Source organism: Mangifera indica, chromosome 13 (genome assembly GCF_011075055.1).
Source record: "Mangifera indica cultivar Alphonso chromosome 13, CATAS_Mindica_2.1, whole genome shotgun sequence".
In the NCBI taxonomy this organism is placed as follows: domain Eukaryota; kingdom Viridiplantae; phylum Streptophyta; class Magnoliopsida; order Sapindales; family Anacardiaceae; genus Mangifera; species Mangifera indica.
Genome location: NC_058149.1, coordinates 14461761 through 14481570, shown reverse-complemented (window position 1 = coordinate 14481570; position 19810 = coordinate 14461761). Strand labels below are relative to the sequence as shown.

Genomic DNA, 19810 nt, shown 5'->3' with positions numbered 1-19810 from the left:
TTATATCAACTTTTTTTCTGATAATATTTATTTTATTAATAATATTATTTATTTTATAACATATTATTTATGTTATTAACAGCTGTTTCATACCTTTTCATACATTCTAACGAATTTGAGTTGGAGGTAATCATTAAGAATTTGGTTAAATAAACTTACTTGCACAATCCAGCCTCATCCTACCAAATGTCTAATATTAATATAGAATAATAATCCATTTGTCAACAAACCAAATACTCAGTCAACACTTGTCATCCCATATTAATATCGATCCATTAACCTAATAAATTTCAATTGTTTGAAAGTCAACACTTTCCTTTTGATCCGATCAGATTAACCTTCTGCATGAGCGCCACGTGTCAGATAATCCACCAGGACAAGACGATTCGCTGTTTTGCCATTGACTCAGTCCTATCGTAAGCTTGAATTGCGCAACAGCCTCTCCCCCATTTTCTTCAAGCCAATACCAGAAACAGAAATACCCCTGTTTTTCAAGATAATAATTTATTTTAATTTAATTTTTGTTGTACTTTTGCTTGCGTCTTCCCACCCGCAACAAACCAAAACTGAAACCAACATGAAACAGAATTGATTTCTCTCTCTATCTCTTTCCTTTTAACGCCTCTCAAATCTTCTTACTCACGGTTATGACATTTCCTTTCTCTTATCTTCTTCTTCTTCAGGTACTCTCTCTCAATTCACTGGCAATTTCATTTTTGTTATGTTCACAATTATTATCTGTGATTTGAATAAATTTTATTTTTCGTTTTGATTTTTTACTAAATTTTGGCATGAATTTTCTAGCACGTGCTTAAAATCAAAGGATCTGTGTATTTAGTTTTGATTTTGTTACCGTGCGTGCAGGTTCAGCTTGATAACTCGTGAATTTTGAAATGATCTCACGAATGTACAAATACGATCAGCTTTAAAGACAAAAAAAACCAGACGCTGTTCTTAATTTTACAGTTAATTTTTTTTTTTCATGATTTTCGTCAAAAGAGTGCGGTCAAATTGAAATTACAAGCAAAAGCATGGGCTATCTTAACTCGGTCTTGTCGTCTTCGAGCCAATCTCAAGTTCATGCTCATGATGCGCCGGTTACCGGTGGCGGCCATAGGTTTATTTCCGATCTTTGATTAGATCTACAAATTGATTTGATTGGCGAATTCATTGATTACTTGCTATATTTGTTTTGAAATGTATATATTTATTGATGTTCTGCATATTATATGATTTTGTTTTGCATGTAAATTATTACCTCAGAGGGTGTGGAAAAATTTCATGCATTTTTTTTATGCATTGCGAATGTTGATGTTCTGCTTATTTAAGATTTTAGGGTGTATGTTATACCTTTACGGACTGCCCCTTTTATTTCAGGGATTATATTTCCATTTTGTTAATATATACTGTACGTTTTAGCTGAGCCGTGGAATTATAGCTTTTGCTCTTGATTGAGAAGCAAAACTTTAAAACCTAATGGAAATAGAAGGAAACAGCATGAGAGGTAGCTGATCCGAGTAATAGATCCTGGTTTTATGGGGTTTATAGCTTTTGTTCTTGATTGAGAACCAAAACTTTAAAACCTACTGAATATAGAAGGAAATAACATGAGGGTAGTTCATTGTGCGAAGTGTTTTATTTATTTATTTACATATTTATTTTTTACTTGTTTTGGGAATTTTATCGGTTGTAAATGATTGCTATTTGAAGCTCCATGAATTTGGAAAGGTTTGACGTATGATCACTTGATATTCTGTTCCTTTAGTTGATTTTGCTGACACTTGTCGTTGTTACATCATTGTGGGAAGTGTTCTATATATTTATTTATTTTTTAACTTGTTTTGGGAATTTTTTCGGTTGCAAATTATTGCTATTTGAAGCTCCATGAATTTGGAATGGTTTGACTTATGATCGCTTGATATTATGTCTGTTTAGTTGATTTTGCTGACGCTTGCCATTGTTACATCATTGTGTTGTTTGTTTTTGCAATTTATTGATATTCGGCATGAGAGAAACCTGTGTTTAAAATGCATTTTGTTGTATTGAGTAGTTGATAATCACCCTTTTTTCCCTGCTTTTTATGGTTCCATTTTTTTGTGGAACACTAGTATGTCATGTTATAAACAGGAAAATGTCATGATGTGGTAAACAAAATATTAGTTTTAACTTGTTTGTGATTATGACTTTATGAATCCAACAAGCATTTGTTGACCTCTTCAATTGTGTTGAACATTCTAGCTAAGAAATCCATGGTATTGGCATATGATGAGTCATGTGGGCTTTGAAAACTAGATGTTTCATTAAATTTGAAATGTTGCAAGTTATGGAAATACATGACACATATCTTTGAACATAATTCTTAGGTCATGAATTTTTTGCCTAATAGTTACCTCCATTTTTGCCATAAAAAGTATAACAAATGGTCATTTTGTCTGTGACTGCAAATTTACTGTATAAAACTCCAACTTTTTTTAGTGATGTTTAGCTCTTGAAGATTGATGGACTTTCATAAGTGAAAAATAAAGTAGAAATGAAAATTGTTTGAATACCATGAAACCTTCTTTTCCTATTGAAGACCAAGATTCCTTTAGAGACTGACTGTATACTATAATCACATTAGCTGTAAGATTTTTTATAGTTTGTCATAATGTAATTCCTTCTTTACCAAGGGTTGTATTTTCTTTCAATTGATCAAATACAATTCAGTCAAAAACTACCAGGGTTGAGCTTGGCTCAAACAGAAAATTAAAGAATTCTTCAGTTGGTTTATCTTGAAAGCAAAGGAACTCAAATTATTGGGCATTTCTTTTAAATTTTACCTTAGGGTTATTGGGAAAAATATGCATCTGACCCTTAGTTTGGCATGTTTTTATGACTACAGTCAAAATGGAAAGTTCAGCTATGGGTATGCAAGCTCTCCTGGGAAAAGGTCATCAATGGAAGACTTTTATGAAACAAGAATTGATGGTGTTGAAGGAGAGATAGTTGGTCTCTTTGGAGTTTTTGATGGTACTCTATCTCCCTCCTTAACATGATACGATTACTTCTTCTACTATAATATGACCTTGCAATTATGAGTTATGAAACAAATTTACATCAAGTGCAAAGTGCACAAAAGTTTGTTGTGTTATTGAATATATTACTGCTACCAATCAGATGGAGGTAAATCTCCTTTATTTTTTGCATGCTTCGAAGATAAAATTGATCTGAGTTCTGTATTGCAATTATATGCTAGTATTTTTCTATTTCTAGTTTTGGCAACTTCTTGGTTTCATCTTTTCTTTTGTAATGTGGATAAGGTCAGTTATCTTTTTCCATCTAGATGTTTTAATTTCTATAGGAGAGGTTTGGCTGAAGGGATTTTATGCAGATTCTGGTATTGGGTATTTTGCGACAATGTAGTTGCAGTACTTGAAGCCATCCTCAACATCTATTTGTGGCTTGGAATGAGGATTCAATATTTGTAAATTATAGATTAAATGCCAAGGTGGTTTCTACTCCAGGATTAATTTTTCTTGTTTGGTGTCTCACGCCTTGCCATGGCCTTGTCAAAGTGGAAAGCCATTTGATAATGGCTATTTTTATATACTTCTCACTTTATTTCTCCTTCATGTTTATCAATTATCTGGTTTTGAAAAAACTGTAATGCTCCAAATGTGGTTGTTGCAGGTCATGGGGGTGCACGAGCTGCTGAGTATGTGAAGCAAAATCTTTTCAGTAATCTGATCCAGCACCCAAAGTTTATATCTGATACCAAATCTGCTATAGGTTGGTAACTTCATACTCCTCACTTATTCATGTGATGTTATGACTTTTTTATTCATCAAACTGATTACTTGTCTTTCTAAAATTGCTTCATACCTGCAGCCGATGCATACAACCACACGGACTCGGAATTTCTGAAATCAGAAAATACTCAGAATAGGGATGCTGGATCGACTGCTTCCACAGCCATCCTTGTTGGTGATCGGTTACTCGTTGCAAATGTCGGGGATTCCAGAGCTGTTATATGCAGAGGTGGTAATGGTAAGACACTGAAACTTTGATTTGTTCTGATCCTTTTGCTCTGAAGAAGGTTAATCTTCTGATTTGTCATGTCACTATCACAAGGTTGGGTTTCAAAGTGGAGAGTTCTTTCCAGATTTGCATTTAAGTTTTTTCTTTTATAGTGCATCTTTCTCATTGCGTAATGCTTTGAAATCAATTATGAGTCCTATGTGCTAGTCTTTATTATGTTTCTTTTTATAGGTATCCTGAATGCATATGCACGTAGATTTATGTATGTATGCAAGTGAATACGTACCTATATATACACACAGCAACATTTGTATATATGTAGATTTATTATCATGTGATGAATAAGCTCAGTAGTTTATGTATGTATGCAAGTCTTTATTATGTTTCTTTTTATAGGTATCCTGAATGCATATGCACGTAGATTTATGTATGTATGCAAGTGAATACGTACCTATATATACACACAGCAACATTTGTATATATGTAGATTTATTATTATGTGATGAATAAGCTCAGTAGTTAATCATTTCAATTTTTATATGAAAAAGGAATCTTCTGTCCATACCTACCTTTTTCAAATCTACAAAACTTGTATTGACCCACGTCTCCCTATAAAAATCTATTATATCAAGTGTGAATATCTTGTTGCAACTAATTAGTTATTTTATCTTTTAATGGTTGTTTATCTAATCATAAAAACAATAAAATCAGACTTTGTGCTGTTTTATAATTTTGGTAAAGAATTTCTTGATAGCCATTTTGCCAGAGTCTTCAATTACTACATAATTTACTTGCATGAAAATTGTGATTTCGCGCAGCTATTGCTGTATCTCGAGATCATAAGCCGGACCAATCTGATGAACGGCAGCGGATTGAGGATGCAGGTGGATTTGTGATGTGGGCTGGTTAGTACATTTAACCAAGAGTCATATTATTTTCTGACCCACATCCCTCCTCTCCACCCACTAAGTACATAAATATTTGGCATTTATGACTGAAATTATGTGTACAGGAACTTGGAGAGTGGGCGGTGTTCTTGCAGTTTCTCGTGCATTTGGTGATAGGCTTTTGAAGCAGTATGTTGTTGCTGATCCTGAAATTCAGGTCTGATTCTTAATTACATAATATATGATCAAGAATATTGAAATGGTCAAGTTTTTACCTATTTATTAAATAAGGGTTTAAATTAATACTTCCTGAATATTAGAAAACCGTCATTGTTACCTTTAATGTCTGTGGATTATGTATCTTAAGTTCAAGGATGGGGAAAGTGGTTTAAGACTCTGTTGTTGATCTACACAGAATTCTGAAAGGTAGAAACTTAATTTGAACATTGTCGGAATAACGTTGCTTTCTCGATCCTGTATGTGAAGAATAATCTTACAATCCGACCCAAACAAAAAATACATACATATATATGTGTGTGCACACAGGTGCATATTCAACCCCTATTTTAGACCTGGTTTTGTGTTTAAATGTCACTTAGCTTTAGTTATTTTTTCTGTATCTGTTTCCTCCTATGTTTTGTTTGAAAATATTTAGCTACTGAGCACTGACATCTCTGAAAGTTCAGGAGGAAAAGATTGACAGTTCTCTCGAGTTTCTTATCCTTGCAAGTGATGGATTGTGGGATGTTGTCACAAATGAGGTTCGCAATAATTTTTTTTCTTTTTAATATAATCTCATTTTCCCTCTTTGATGATCCTTAATTTGGTAAATTTGTTTTTCTCAACTAGTTTGATTCAAATTGACATGCCTTGTCTTTGAACTTGTTTTTAGGATTTCAAGACAATTTAAATGATAGATATATTGCTTGCTTCTAACTTTGATGTTCTGCTCTGTTGCTTCTGCAGGAAGCTGTTGCAATGATTAAACCAATCCAGGATCCTGAGGAGGCAGCAAAGAAGTTGATGCTGGAGGCATATCAGAGAGGCAGTGCGGATAATATTACCTGTGTTGTCGTTCGCTTCCTTTTCAATCAAGGCGGTTCATCTCTCAGCAGCTCTGCATAACCATCATTTCCCAGCTACTGCTAGACTTTGTTCCTTTACCTGTATGCAATAAAAGCTTGGTAGTCTACAGTTGATCATAGAAAAACTACAGTTTCTCGTACCGTGTAAGTTCAACTATAGAAACACAACAATCTTACCAGGTTGGTGACGTGTATTATTACATATTATCAGCCTCTCTAAAATTGATGTACCTCAGTTTAGCATCTGTTTTTTGGTTCTTCAATGTAGCTAGAAATGTGTATGTATGTATGCATGAATGTGTAAAGAGTCTTAAGAGTGAAGTTTTAATTTCCCATGCTGTAAATGTAGTTGAAGCTTCTGTTTCTTGCTCTTTTTGCTATGCAATTAGTCTTTCTTCGAAGTTTTATTTTTTTATTTTTTTGGGTAAATACCTTCTTCGAGGTTTTATTGACTGCTCAAAACTTGGGTGTCACCATTAATGTGATGTTTGAGATCTCTTTTTGTGCAATTGATTTTGTTTGAAATGTGAAGCAAACAAAGGTAACCCCGGTTCTAACGCTAAACCTAAACCTAGCTGTTCATATTATGGGATTGTATTTGTATAAGGTCGGATTGTATGTGTTATTGGATTGTATTTGTTATGTCAATTCAAGTTTTAGGTTAGAGATGTATTAAAATATTTTAATTTTAATCTGATTTGAATTAATTAGAATTGATCTGAACTTTGTATCAGGTTATATTATGTCAAACACTACCTATTTGATAAGAAACAAAACAATACGGTACAGAATGACACATTTTATCAAAACAAAATTGTTTTATTGTAGAAGAATTTTACAATTCCGGTTAATTTAGAATTTTTATCCTATAAGAATAATAAAATTATTTAAACATATTAATGTATCCGTGTAAATTAAGTAAAAAAAATTAAATATTATATTAACTAATAAGCATGCATATTTAGAAGTTAACTATAAAGAAATTTTGGAAAATTATAATGAATGGTCAAAATTAGAGGGTGTTAAGCAAAATTGGCCAAAACTCTTAAGGTTTAAGCAAAAATGCCCTCAATTTGGGAAATGACCAAACTGCCCTTGTATATAAATCCCACATTTTCTATGGATTTACTATTCAAAATCAAAGCAAAATTTGGGCTTCCCGCGGGCGCATCAGGTTTTGTTTTTATTCGTTGATTTTATGTATTTTTTTGGCAACTGAAAATGACAAATAAAAATAGTATATCATCCTACTTTTTATTTGAATCAATTTATTATTAGGATTATTGAGATTTGAGGGAGATTTTGAGGTTTGAATGTTTAGGGTTCCTATTTTGAACAATGCATAAAATATTTTAATTCTTGGTTGTTTTACTTGAATTTCTTAAGGGGTTTTGTGTTATTAGATGTGTAGATTTGATTTTTGTTGAAATTAGGGGTTGAAATGACGATTTTTGACTGGAAAATGGGTTAGATTTACTGGCGCTGCGTAATCTCCCACAAGTGCCCGTGGGATTGGGGGGGTGGGAAATTTAACATTTTCAAAATTTTAGGGGGAGGGCGAAGGGGAGATCCACGGGAGTCCATGGGAAATTTTACACTGAACCGTGGGGCAGTCCGTGAAAATCGTGGGTTGGGTGGGAATCAACTTTTTTAAAACTGGTCTATATGAGACAAACTTTGAATGACCATAACTTTTTATTCATGAGGAGTTACGGGCCTGTAATATATTAATGTAAAGCTCGTTTCGAGCTCTATAATGACAACTGCTTCGTCGGTTGTGCCAAATTTGGAGGTCAAAATAAAACTGTTTTAATGTGTATTATATAGTTTTTTTGTTTTATCAAATTTAAGATTTTCGGTTTTTATGATTTTGAGTTTGTTTGTGACCGGGGTAGACTTTTTTATATGTAATTTTCAAATTTGATATTTGTAATTATGATGTGTTTTTTTAGACACATTTTACAATGTAATTACGAAATTTTTGATCGATTTTTTGGTTTTCTCGTTCATAAGCTATTTGAACGTGTAGTTTTCGAAATTCATATATGTTTTTTTAGATTTTCGAGTAATTTTTTTATTATTGACATTCTAGGATATTTCAATATATCTATTTATTCATAACATGTTATTTTCAATGTAGTTTTCACGAATTAATTTTTTTCAATTTGAATGCAGAAATACGAATTTCTTCTTTTTGAATGAACGCGTAGTAATTGATATTAAGTAAAAATGAGAGTGAAAGTGAGTATTTAAGTGATATAAGAAATGTATGTAATGAGAGTGAGTGAGAGAGTTTATATAAATGTGATGAAGGGTAAGTTTGGTATTTAAAAAAAAATAAGGACGTTTTTGTTTAGGAATAGGGAATTTGGATATTTTTCCTTAGAAATAGTGAAATTGGGCTTTTTTGTTGGATAGAGGAGTAATTTGGTCATTTATTATAATTTCCTAGAAATTATATAGCAGACATAAATAGTTTAAATTTATGGTACTAAGAACACACAAACGAACTTTATGAACGTATGAAAACAAGTAAACTATATTTGAGTTATTTTGGGGTATAAAACAAAAACAAAATATTCAGATCAATTCAAATCAAATTTGATTCAATTTTGGGTTAATCCGAACATGATTTGGACCAAATTTTGTATCAGTGTCAAATAACTGGTCATGCTTAAAATTGCAACTCTCCCCGTAGCTTACCTGTACAAAGTCATAAAAGATCAGTGAGACAATGGTTTGGTTACCTGACTTGAACTTGATAGCCTTACCATGTTATGAAGCGTCTAATCTCTAAGAAAAAGAGACAAAGAAAGATTACATTAGCTTAGAAATCTGTCTGGGAACACGCAGAAACATACATGAAATTGTAAAGGGAGAGAGAGAGCAGTCAGAGTGTGAAAGTATATATTGTGTCGTCAAGGCAATTCTGCCATTCCGAACGACGAGCGAACCAAAATATTCTTCTCATCATTCTGCTCTCTTTTAACCTATTTTTGCTACGTCTAGTCTCCATCAGTGACATGAATGAAGAAAGGGTGAGAAAGAGAGGAAGCAAAGAAGGAGCTGCCTCTTTGCTATGTCAAGTGTTGTCGGGTATGTATCAATTTATATACTTTTGAATGCTCGCTCTTTTCTAGTTATTCAATTGCAACTTGCTGGGAAATTTTGGCATGGACTGACATTTTTATTTAATTTAATTGACTATACATACTTGCTCACAAAGAAACTCTGGAAACCTTGCCTTGATTGCCAAGGCCTGGAATAATTTAATATAATCATAGTTTATGGGCAAATGGTTGGGCCCTAAAATATACAAAAAAAGAAATTTAATCGGTAATTAATTTTAAATTAAATATAAAATAAACAATTATATTTAAAATTGGATTCAAATTCAATCAATTCGGTTTAACTTTTTTTATTTTATTAATAATACTATTTATCCTACCAATGATCTACCGATAATATCTTTGATAAACTAGAATGAATCGAATTATTACTAAAGATTTAAGTTGAATTCGAATCAATCTATTTTTATGCCCAGCTTGAACCCTAATTAGATTATCCAATCTCATATGATTTGTTAAAGGTTCATATCCATTAATCTCCAACACTGTTTATTCCTTTTGAAGCAAATTCCTCTGTAGGAAAAGGGACAAGCAAAAATTTCATAAATTTTGCTCCGTGCCAAAGTTATTTATGAGCTCGGACTCTTGGCCGTCCTAATAAATTGTTATTTTTTTCCCCTAAACTCTGATCGCTTATCCAATTTCGTGAAGTGTTTATCTTTTTTGGAGTTCATCTCTTCCTCCAACTTACTCAATCTATCTTCCCGTAAAACAACTTTCCAATTCATCAGCCCCCATTTTTAAACTATTACCCAACACCCCAACTCAATATTGGCAATAGGGTTAGATATCATCTGAACCGACTTGAGCTTGGTTCAGATGTTTGATTCGAATAAGCCATACTCAAATAAGGGTAACCCTAACTTGACATTAAGTTGAGTCAACTCAATTCAATCGAGTCACCTGAAAGTCATCAAAAAAATCCGGCATCTCCAACAATTTTTCATTTCCTTCAACTAACTTTTCTTATTCTCTTACAAATCTTTTTCTTCAATGACTTTCCGACAAACTCATCTTCAGTTTTATCTCAAACTTGAGCCGACCCTTTTTCAGACTTGAAACTCCTCAAATTCCCCTTTGCCAATTAGCGGCCAAGAGAAATCAGTCTCAAGACAAAAACCAATAACAAGTCAAAGAGGAAAAAACTTCGATCATACATTAAAAGTTCATTACTCGATTACTACATAAAAACTTGCACCAAATCAGACATCTCACCGACCTTACCTTATATACATTCAACCATAAATTTAAACACCCAAATTTTATTACATAAAAATTATTTTCTTAGATAATTAGTAAGACGGAACGACGCCGAATCCGTAGATACTACTACTGTTGCTACTCCGATCGGCTTCCACGTCCATGTCCGTACGCTTTGCGAACCTTCCTTTGATTCTCGGCCTCATCTCCGCGTACGCCTTTCTTGATGCATACCGTATCGTCTTCTCAAACTTCCTGTTCTTTCTCTTCTCTCTGTACCTCAGCACACGCGCCTCCCTGTCCGCCGATGAAAGCTGAACCGTCTGATTTGTCGACTCCGTCGTCGCACTGCCGTCTGGCACCACTCCAACATCCAACGATGATGACGACACCTGCATCCGCAACCACACCATCATCACCGTCCATTAAAAAGTCTAATTTTTAATTTAAATTAAAAAAAAAAAAAAGACTTACACTATGACTGAGACACTGAGTGTTGTTGTATCCATAGCCAAAAGATTTGGAGCCGGAGAAATCCAGGTCGAAGCAGTGGTCGTTCACCAGAGGAACGGGAGCGGTTTGGCTTTGTACAGGGACGACTCCGTCTGTACCTGAACTGTTCTGTTCTTGGGCCTCCAGTTTCGGATCCACAGGCCCATAATCCAGATCCAAATACGGATCCATATCCGAGAACACGTACTGTCCAGTGTTCATTTCAGAGCCATCTTCAACCACCTTTGGGTTGGGCAACAGCCATGAAGCTGCTTCAGCTTCCTCCCTACTGACATCACCACCTCCCTCCACGTCATCAAAGAAGTTGACGACACCGTTATGTTTGTCAGCGGAGTTCACGGAGTCGTAGAATGGAGTGACTGGTACACGCTCATGCCGACGCGCCAGGGGGTTAGCCGAGTGGATGTCGTGGTCGCACGCGAAGCAGAGTGCAGCGGCGTCGGCCTTGCATGTGACGTGAGCCGGCGCCTGCTCGCAGACCTCGCACACCCAAACTCGCGCGTGGCGAGACGCGAGCTTGTTGGCCGTGTGGATTTTCGTATCGCAGTTGACACACAAAAAAGCCGAGTCCGCCCGGCAGAACAGAGTGGCCGTGGCGGATTTGCACGAGTCACAGAGCTTGGATGCCATTTTTGTCCAACTCAGTGAGTCATAGAAAGCAAGAGACCTATCTGACTCGTCCGCTCTATTATTGTTATCACAATCACACACTCTCACGAGAAATACAGTTTCCTCTCTGCGTCTTGGCTTGGCTAGCTATTGTTTAACAGTCGTATCAATGTATGGGTCTATCCAGTGGGACCAGGGAGATCTGATGATTCACCAATGGCATAGAGACACGTGGATTAGTCTTAGCCAAATAAAAGGATTCTCTTGGTAAAAAAAAAAAAAAAAAGGGTAAGTTTCATTACGGGGAGTTGTCAACAGTCAACGTTCGAAGTGAGGACCATGTTGTGGTGTGTTTCATTCAGTATGACGATAGAAGCGTGGGGCCTGTGGGACCCAGTGAGGTTGCCAAGTCAGTGTTCGAGATGGATCTGTAGAATGGTAGTGGTGGTGACCGCTGAATGTATGGATATCTTCGCGACGATGTCTAGGGTTGGATTTGAATTGAACTGAGCTGAGCTCGGTTTGCAGTCAACTCTAGCTTAGCTTGGTTTAATTATGACCAGTTCGAGTTTGGTTTAAGTTCGATTCGAGCTCAACTCGGCTTGGCTCGAGTTCGATTCATTTTTCGGTTCAGTTTGGTTCGTTTTTCATATTAAAACGATATCGTTTTTAAAATATATGGATCAAAACGATGTCATTTTATATAAAAAAATTTTTAAAAAATCTATCGAGTCAACCCGAGCTAGCTCGAACTGAGCAGAGCCTGGCTCGTTTTGGGCTCGAACCGAGTCGAGCCGAGCTTGAGCTCGAGCTGGCTCGATTCGAGTCCAGCCCTAACGATGTCTGTAAACGTAGGACGAGATGATCCCATGCGTTGCGGCCCACTGAAATGACATGTGCCCGTCAGTGTTTTGGCTTTAATTTTGATCATCGACGTTTAAGGAGTCTATTTGAGCCTCAATATGTCTGTGTCCGTCCCAGGGAAGGTTTGGTCAAGGACATTTGACCGAAACCCAACCATATGGTAACTCCATTTCTATTTTCAGAATGAGATCGCATGGAAACGATTGCCGGACTAATGACTGAAGTTGGATCCTGCAGCTATGCACGTGTGAAAAGTTTGCTCACTGTAGAACTTAAAATGGCTAAGATGAATAATGTTATCAAAGAAAAAAAATATAGAAAGAATCATTAGAGAAGAGAATAATTAAAAAAATTAGAAAGGAAGAGTTTTGATAAAAAATTGTGGATAAACCTTAAGATAGAACTTTGATTTAAATTTGGTTTATTCAAACCAAAAATAAATTCAAATCCAATTCCAGATCTACTCATATCCAGCCTTACTTGTAGTCCTTGAGTTAGTACGATTGCCCCACCACGTGATTACACGTCGAGGGTCTTTGAGGCAAATTGCAATACGGACAGAATTCAAATAATTGAATTATTGCCAGGGCAAAAGAATGTTAGTTGATTAAATCATAACTGAAAGATGGCAAAGTCCTACTATGATGCAGAACAATGTTCTTTAAAGCTACTTAGTTGCCAACATGCTCTCCTTTGTAGGCCAACAGCGGCTCCAAAAAGGAAAAAATAAGAACAGAATATGCATATTTCTCACTTTTCACTTTGAACATTACATCTAAATGGCTATAGTCATCGAGCATCTTTCTGCTACAAGTTTTCTAGAAATACAATTAATATAGCTCCATGAATACAAGACCAAAAAAATATTCAATATATAGCAAAGATATCGGTGCCAAGAATACCGAGTAATGTTAATACCAATTATCAGTAAACTTGCTCAGAAAATCCCCTTGATCATTGTTACCCAGTTGCTGACTTGAGAGTATTACTCAACCTGCAATTTCAGTTATCATTGATCATTTGTTAAACTGATCAAAAGACCACAGGCAATCAGCTAACTGAATTGGCAAAACTAAAGATTGTGGGAAAGCAAGCAGGTTTCCAGTTTAAATGTGTTATGCAATCAAAACTCTTCCTCGGTCAAACACGTGGATACAACATTCGTAAAGACGATTAGTGACTAGTGAACAAACACCACACCATCCCACAAGTCAAGAGAAGATCTAGATAAAACACGATCTCATCCAGAAGCTATAAATAGGAAATAAGGATATGTATCTGCCATGACATCCTCAACAACAACTTCCTATTGTCTTTGAACTACTACCCACAACTTCAAAAATTGCAATCAAAGTACTAGCACTCTCCAACCATATCGTAAACGTAATAGCACCCAACAAATCAATTAACTTTGCATTTACTTAAACAGTTACACATGTAACCTTATCCTCTACTAATATAAATTTATGATATTGGAAAGGCAAATGGGGAGACACTTCTAACTTTCTATTCAGTGTACTTCTCTTGAACCAAATCTCATCACCGACAAAATGCATAATTACATCCAAAACAAAATGCATTCAAACCTACGCAAAGAATGAATTATACCAGAATGAAACAAAAAGGAATGTGTATGAAATTCTGTTGACATCAATGTCAACAGCAGATCAGTAGTTCCCATGAAATCTAGGAAGCAACTTGAATAAGCGAGTAACTTTGCCATTTTGCAAGGACAAACTACTTAGTTCTAGCAACACTAGGTGAAGTCATTTTATCAAATGAATTGAGTCATGAATGCAAATGCCAGTAATTGCAGCAGTCAATAGAAAACTGCTTACCACTCCAAGCCCTCAAATAACCCTTCACCCTTCACAGCACAAGTTTTAAAGATGGTCCACAGACGGTTTTTTATTTTGTGCAACTCCAAAGCCTCGCTCACAGCAGCATCATCAAGTGCACCAGGGAGATCCTATTCACGTCAAAAATATTTTTGACTTTAAGAAAATACAAAAAACAATGTTGAGAATCCTGTTGACAGATTATTACAACCATCAACAAACTAACTTGGCACTTCCTACTTCAATATGTCTGGAGAATGGAAAGGCCTGTTCAGGTCAGTTAGCCGGACAAACCGATCTCTGACCATAACTGATATAACCACAAGAACAGATGACATTTTATTAAGTTTGGAGGAGAAAATTTGTGACCTGCTTATATGCAAAAAAGAGGACAGCAGCACCTTTCAGTTCTTCCTCCTACTCAATAATCAGAAGACATAAATCAGCCATCCGACGGTCCATTAAGGTTATAAAAAAGATAGTCACGTCTCAATCAAATGCAATTATGAGATATGTGAACATATTCCTACCAAGCATGATACAACTAATGTATGATAATATACTTCATAATCATGTATTTTCAATGATGATACCCCCAAAATTGAATGAAATTCCTCTTTGGCAATTAGAATTCTATCCGTATCACTTGAATCAACAACATAAATCACCGCATGAGTATTTGGAAAATAGCATCTCCAATATGGCCTGCAAAAAGACAAACAAAGCAGCAAAGAAAAATTTGACCCGAGAAACATGAGGGGTGGACATACACAACACCTAGGCTAGAGGATGGAGACACAAATAAACAAAGTGCAACAATGATTGGAACACCACCAGTCCATATAAAATAACCAAAGAAAATAGAAAATACATAAAAAGATCATACTTGTTAATATCCACATAATATCTGCAGGAAATCACATATTCATCAAGCATAACCATGATGAGACACACAATTCGAAATAATGCTGTCACAACAAGTTAACTCTTGTACCAGCTAATATTAGACATCTCTAAGAACTATATCACGCTGAAACTGTCACTCATCTAGAATAATCATGTTTCTAATTCCTCAAGCTGACTATAGCGTTAGTGTTCACTAGCATCTCATGATGTAGCATAATTTAAGAAATCTTTCTGCTTCAATGTCACATCAACTGCATGACACTTTGAGAAAAAAACATGATTACCAATTCCCAGCCAATATTACAAGATATTTTTCTAAAGATGTAAAACAAATTACAGGATATATAAAATCACTTAAAAGAATAAAAATGAATGAAGCAACAAAGTTACCTGATACTTGTCTGCCCACCTGTTGCAACAAACCAGAAGTTGGTTCAACCGAGAGAAAAATTAACAACTGAAACATGACAACTAAACAGCTTCTGCAAACTTATCATTTTCAGTGCTAAACTGAACAATGGCTAAGAATGAAAAATCAATCACATGTAAACAAAAAAATCACACTCTACCTGTTAGCAAATGAATCAAGTAAAAAGAACAAGACAAATTACATGGTTCAGTTAAAAATGCATATGTCCATGTCCGCACTAGGTATTCTATTAAATTTAGATTTTACAAAATACAAAAAATATAACCAGGAAATTTATATAGGAATTTAGGATGTGAAAATGTCCTTTGAACATGATCAGACTCCACAGTCCACACTCCAACACTGCCATACTTTAATCTATCAGTTCTTGCGATTAGCAAATGTTTACTAACAACAAATTCAGAGAGAGCATAGTTCATTAACTCAAGCAAAAACCACATGGATAAAATGATGAAACTTACCTAGATCCCAAACTTGAAATTTGATGTTTTTATAGTGTACAGTTTCTACATTAAATCCAATTGCTACATCCAAACAAAACCAAAATTTGCATAAAATGAGTGGTCAACATTCAACACAATGTCATTCATACAAGAATCATGCAACGAATTAGAATACTTTAAAGAATCCCTCAAACCTACTTGGAATTGTTGAAACTACCTCACCCATTTGAAGCCGATCTGTTTCAAACCAAAACATAGAATCATATAAAAAAATGAAAAAAAAAAACAATTAGAAACTACAAATACGTACAGAGAATTGTAGTTTTTCCGGCATTGTCGAGGCCAAGGACGAGGATTCGAGCTTCTCTGCTGCCAAGGAGAGAAGAAAACAATCGAGTGAACAGAGTGCCCATTATTATTATTATTATTATTATATATATATTTTTTTGGGTTTCATTTAGCTCAATTATTTTACAAGAATGTATAATTATAATTTTTTTTGTTTTGCTCAAAATTCCACCAAATATGGTTTATTTTTTATATCTAAATAAGTTGCATATTGTATCGAAAATTTATTTTTTTGTCTTGTATATTATATCATATTGTATAACATAATTTTTTTTAAAATTAAAATAATAAAAAATCTAATTGATATATTATTAATTTATAAAATATTATAAACGTCTTAAAAGTTTAAGATTTCTTATATACATCTTCTATTATATCATTATTTTTTTTAAAAAGTGTATCAATTTATATCCGTAATATGTATCGTATCAATGATACATTTATTATATCATATTAATTTGATACACCTCATGATATATATTATTTTTTTATTTATACTATATCATAAGATATATATATTGTATATCATAAGATACTGATAACTATAGTTACAACAAATAGTGTGGACTCTAATTTGAGTCACAATTCAATTAAAACTGATATTTGATTTGATTTAAGTTGAATTTAAATTGAAAATTCAATTTAACGGTTCAACTCAAATTCTTCTCTAACTATATTATTCATCTTATTGATGAGATTATTTATTTTACTTGTGAGACTATTTATCTTATCAATAATACTATTAATCACATAAGGGGACAATTTTTTTTTTTTTATATTTCAAATTTCAAATTTCAAATTATACTATAGAAATCAAATATAAATAAATCAAACATCAATCTTTAGAGGCCCTTAGTATTGGGCCTTGTATGGACTAATATAAGTCCAGTAAACATAAGAATAAGTGGCCTAATTAAAACCTTGGTGTGAATAGTCATTTCGCCTAATTAAAATAATAAATTCATCTATATTAGTTAATTATTTTAGTTTCTAATCCAATGGTGATCATCGAATGTCCTCAAGATCTAAATTCTCACTGCCCTAGAACTAGAAGTATATTTTCTTTTTTTGGCTTCATTTAAAATTTAAAAATAAAAGCGGCTCCGCGTCGCCGCACTGGGTCATGGACTTTTAAAAAACCAGCTTTCCTACAGCTAAGCTACCAACCACTCACATTCCAACACGCGTCTCCAGCTTCCATCCCAAATCGAGAGGCTGATCACATGATTAATCACAATCAATGAGTAACCCCACAAGTCGTCTGAGTTATTCGCAGCGCCGTCACCGGTCGCCGTTGATTAATTATCCGGCGGCCACATGAATACATAACATAGAGAAAAAAAAAAAAAATTAGACCTTTGAGAATATGTGCCTCAGTCGTTTCTCTAGCTCTTGCTTTATTCTCCATTAGAAATCACAAGGGATGTCCCCATTCCACTAACCTTAATATATACATTATATTATATCTTTCTTTTATGCATTGAGATTCGACTATTATTTAATTTCGACCCAAATCTTCCATCTATAAGTGTCATATACGTGTGAATAGTTTTTTTTTAAATAATATTATATGATGGTGTGCCATTATATAATTAAATATTATAAAAATTTATTTAACAAATAATTAGAAGAGATTAATCCAACAATTGGTAACTGCAAAATAGAAGTTGGAATTAGCTGTAAATAGAACTGGCTCTCATATCAGTTTAATTCATCTCAACAAATTTACATTTCCCGAATCAAAATGGGATGGAATCCAGAACCCAGAAACCTCAAAATCGAAAAGAAGGAAAAAGAAACAAAATTAATACTAGAAAAAAAGATCTCTCTTGCTCTCTCTAAAAGAGAAAGCCAAAAAAAACCAACTCTGTTTACTGGTTTTGTTCTTGGTCTTGTTGGGATTCTAGGTTATCTCTGCTGTTTTCTTCATTAAGAATTGTCAATATTGTTGCTTCACGTTCACCAGCCATGGCCTCTTTTACTACTTTCTCACTGGTTTCCACTTTCTCTCCCTCCTTGTTTTCGATCATATCTTTGCCATCTCGAAAATACGAGGCTTTTCCACACACAGGCGTGGCCAAGAAGGTTGGTTTCTCGTTTCCCGCCATTATAACCAAAATCTTCTCTTCGAAAACCTTCACGGATTTAGCAGAGCTACCCTCCTGCTCTTTCTCGCCACTCTCCAAATCCCTCTCACCGTTTTGGTCATCATTGCTGTCTAAACGATGGGAAAATCTCCAGTAAGAACAAGCCAAGATCAAGAGGGCAAAAGCTATCAATCCCAGCATCGCCGCTAACCCTCCAAACAGGTAAGGCACCGGAGAGTGCAACGGTGACCGCTGTTGCCCCACCATAACCGGCGGAGAAAATGAACCCTCAGACTCAGTTGTTGTGCCTGCTGCTGACATCGGCTGTGTGTTGAACTTGACAAGAGTTCTCATTTTTTGATTTGTAGAAGAAAGAAGAAATCTGAACCTTGAGAAGCTGAGGCCGGAAGTTGAACGTATTTATAGGCGGGGAAACTGGGAGCTTTTTGCTTTATTTAATTTTGTTTTTTTAATTTACGGGTCACCGATTAGGCTCTGTTTTGTATTTTGTTGCTGGAGATAATTAAACCCGGATCCTCTTGTATCCGAATGATGACCTACATGGATATGTTGGTCCGGTCTAGTGGGTCCTAGAAGGAAAACCAATGGGAGTCCTATGAAATGGAGGAGAATAATTTGTGGAATTTTAAGAATTTTTATGAATTTACTATAAAGAAGACTTATCTTTCTTCTTGTTGAGATTTTTGAAAGTTACATTATATTCTCAAATTAAAGAGATAAATTCAATGCTACCCACTAATTGCAAATGGCTATAATGCAAGAGAAGACTTTTAAGTGAGGGATATTATTCTTCTGTTTCTTTTACAAACCAGAGGAATATAAATAAAAATGTCTTATGGTGTCATCTTTTAAGATAAAAACTACCACTGTTTTGGATTTAATTTTAAATATTTGACTTTAAATTCAAATTATATAAAACGAGTTCAAATTATTTAGATTGAATCCAAAAATAAATTATTTTTGAGTTAAGTTTGAACCTCATTCAATTTTAACTCATTAATCTTGAGTTAAAATTTTATTTGGGTTTAATTTGGATTAAATCTTATACTAAATTTGTTTATAAGTTCTAAAACAAAGATACGAGGAAAGTTATTTGTATTCGAATTTAGATCATATCAAATGAATCGAATTCAAATCAAATTAAATCAAACTAAAGTTAATTGAGTTTAAACAACGACTCATTAATATCGAATTGAAGCTTATTTATACTTCGACCAGATCAAATCTTATCCTAAATGTGCCCACCAATTCTAATGTAGAGGTATGGGGAAAAGTGTCATTGCAAAGAGGGAAATGAAACAAGCAAGTGTATCATTAATGGAGTATGCTGATAGCGAATCATGCATAGTTAATCAATGTTGCTTTTGATTAGAGAAAAAAATGAATAAATTAATGGGGGACATTATTCAGAACCTCCACTAGTGAAAGATGATG

At 34.4% G+C, this 19810-nt stretch overlaps 4 protein-coding genes across 18 annotated transcripts; 1 reads left to right on the top strand and 3 right to left on the bottom strand.

Moving 5' to 3' along the window:
• Positions 1–435: 435 nt before the first annotated feature.
• On the top strand, positions 436–6390 carry LOC123194994 (probable protein phosphatase 2C 59). Its single transcript, XM_044608521.1, has 9 exons — positions 436–683; positions 865–1117; positions 2882–3009; positions 3670–3768; positions 3868–4026; positions 4836–4922; positions 5030–5121; positions 5591–5665; positions 5871–6390. The coding sequence occupies exons 2-9, from the start codon at positions 1032–1034 to the stop codon at positions 6027–6029; spliced, it is 885 nt and encodes a 294-aa protein (XP_044464456.1). The 5' UTR covers positions 436–683; positions 865–1031; the 3' UTR covers positions 6030–6390.
• Positions 6391–10253: 3863 nt separating this feature from the next.
• LOC123194991 (zinc finger protein CONSTANS-LIKE 4) lies at positions 10254–11586 on the bottom strand. The gene is made up of 2 exons (XM_044608520.1): positions 10792–11586; positions 10254–10709 (listed from the first exon to the last, which is right to left on the bottom strand). The coding sequence occupies exons 1-2, from the start codon at positions 11458–11460 to the stop codon at positions 10410–10412; spliced, it is 969 nt and encodes a 322-aa protein (XP_044464455.1). The 5' UTR covers positions 11461–11586; the 3' UTR covers positions 10254–10409.
• Positions 11587–13030: 1444 nt separating this feature from the next.
• On the bottom strand, positions 13031–16354 carry LOC123194995 (ADP-ribosylation factor 1-like). 15 transcript variants are annotated; one of them, XR_006497353.1, is made up of 9 exons: positions 16231–16354; positions 16119–16157; positions 15939–16001; positions 15438–15456; positions 14672–14846; positions 14511–14558; positions 14142–14272; positions 13206–13297; positions 13031–13121 (listed from the first exon to the last, which is right to left on the bottom strand). XR_006497353.1 is itself a non-coding variant. In XM_044608522.1 (8 exons), the coding sequence occupies exons 1-8, from the start codon at positions 16331–16333 to the stop codon at positions 13264–13266; spliced, it is 612 nt and encodes a 203-aa protein (XP_044464457.1). In that variant the 5' UTR covers positions 16334–16354; the 3' UTR covers positions 13031–13263. The 15 variants fall into 15 exon arrangements, 6 of the variants coding, with proteins under 6 accessions (XP_044464457.1, XP_044464458.1, XP_044464461.1 ...); XM_044608522.1 differs by having other exon boundaries at positions 13031–13297; XM_044608523.1 differs by having other exon boundaries at positions 13031–13297; positions 14735–14846.
• A 1587-nt stretch (positions 16355–17941) lies between these two features.
• On the bottom strand, positions 17942–18783 carry LOC123194487 (protein GLUTAMINE DUMPER 5-like). The gene has a single exon (XM_044607702.1). It carries the CDS (start codon positions 18707–18709, stop codon positions 18140–18142), a length of 570 nt encoding a protein of 189 aa, XP_044463637.1. The 5' UTR covers positions 18710–18783; the 3' UTR covers positions 17942–18139.
• Between the last annotated feature and the right edge of the window lie 1027 nt (positions 18784–19810).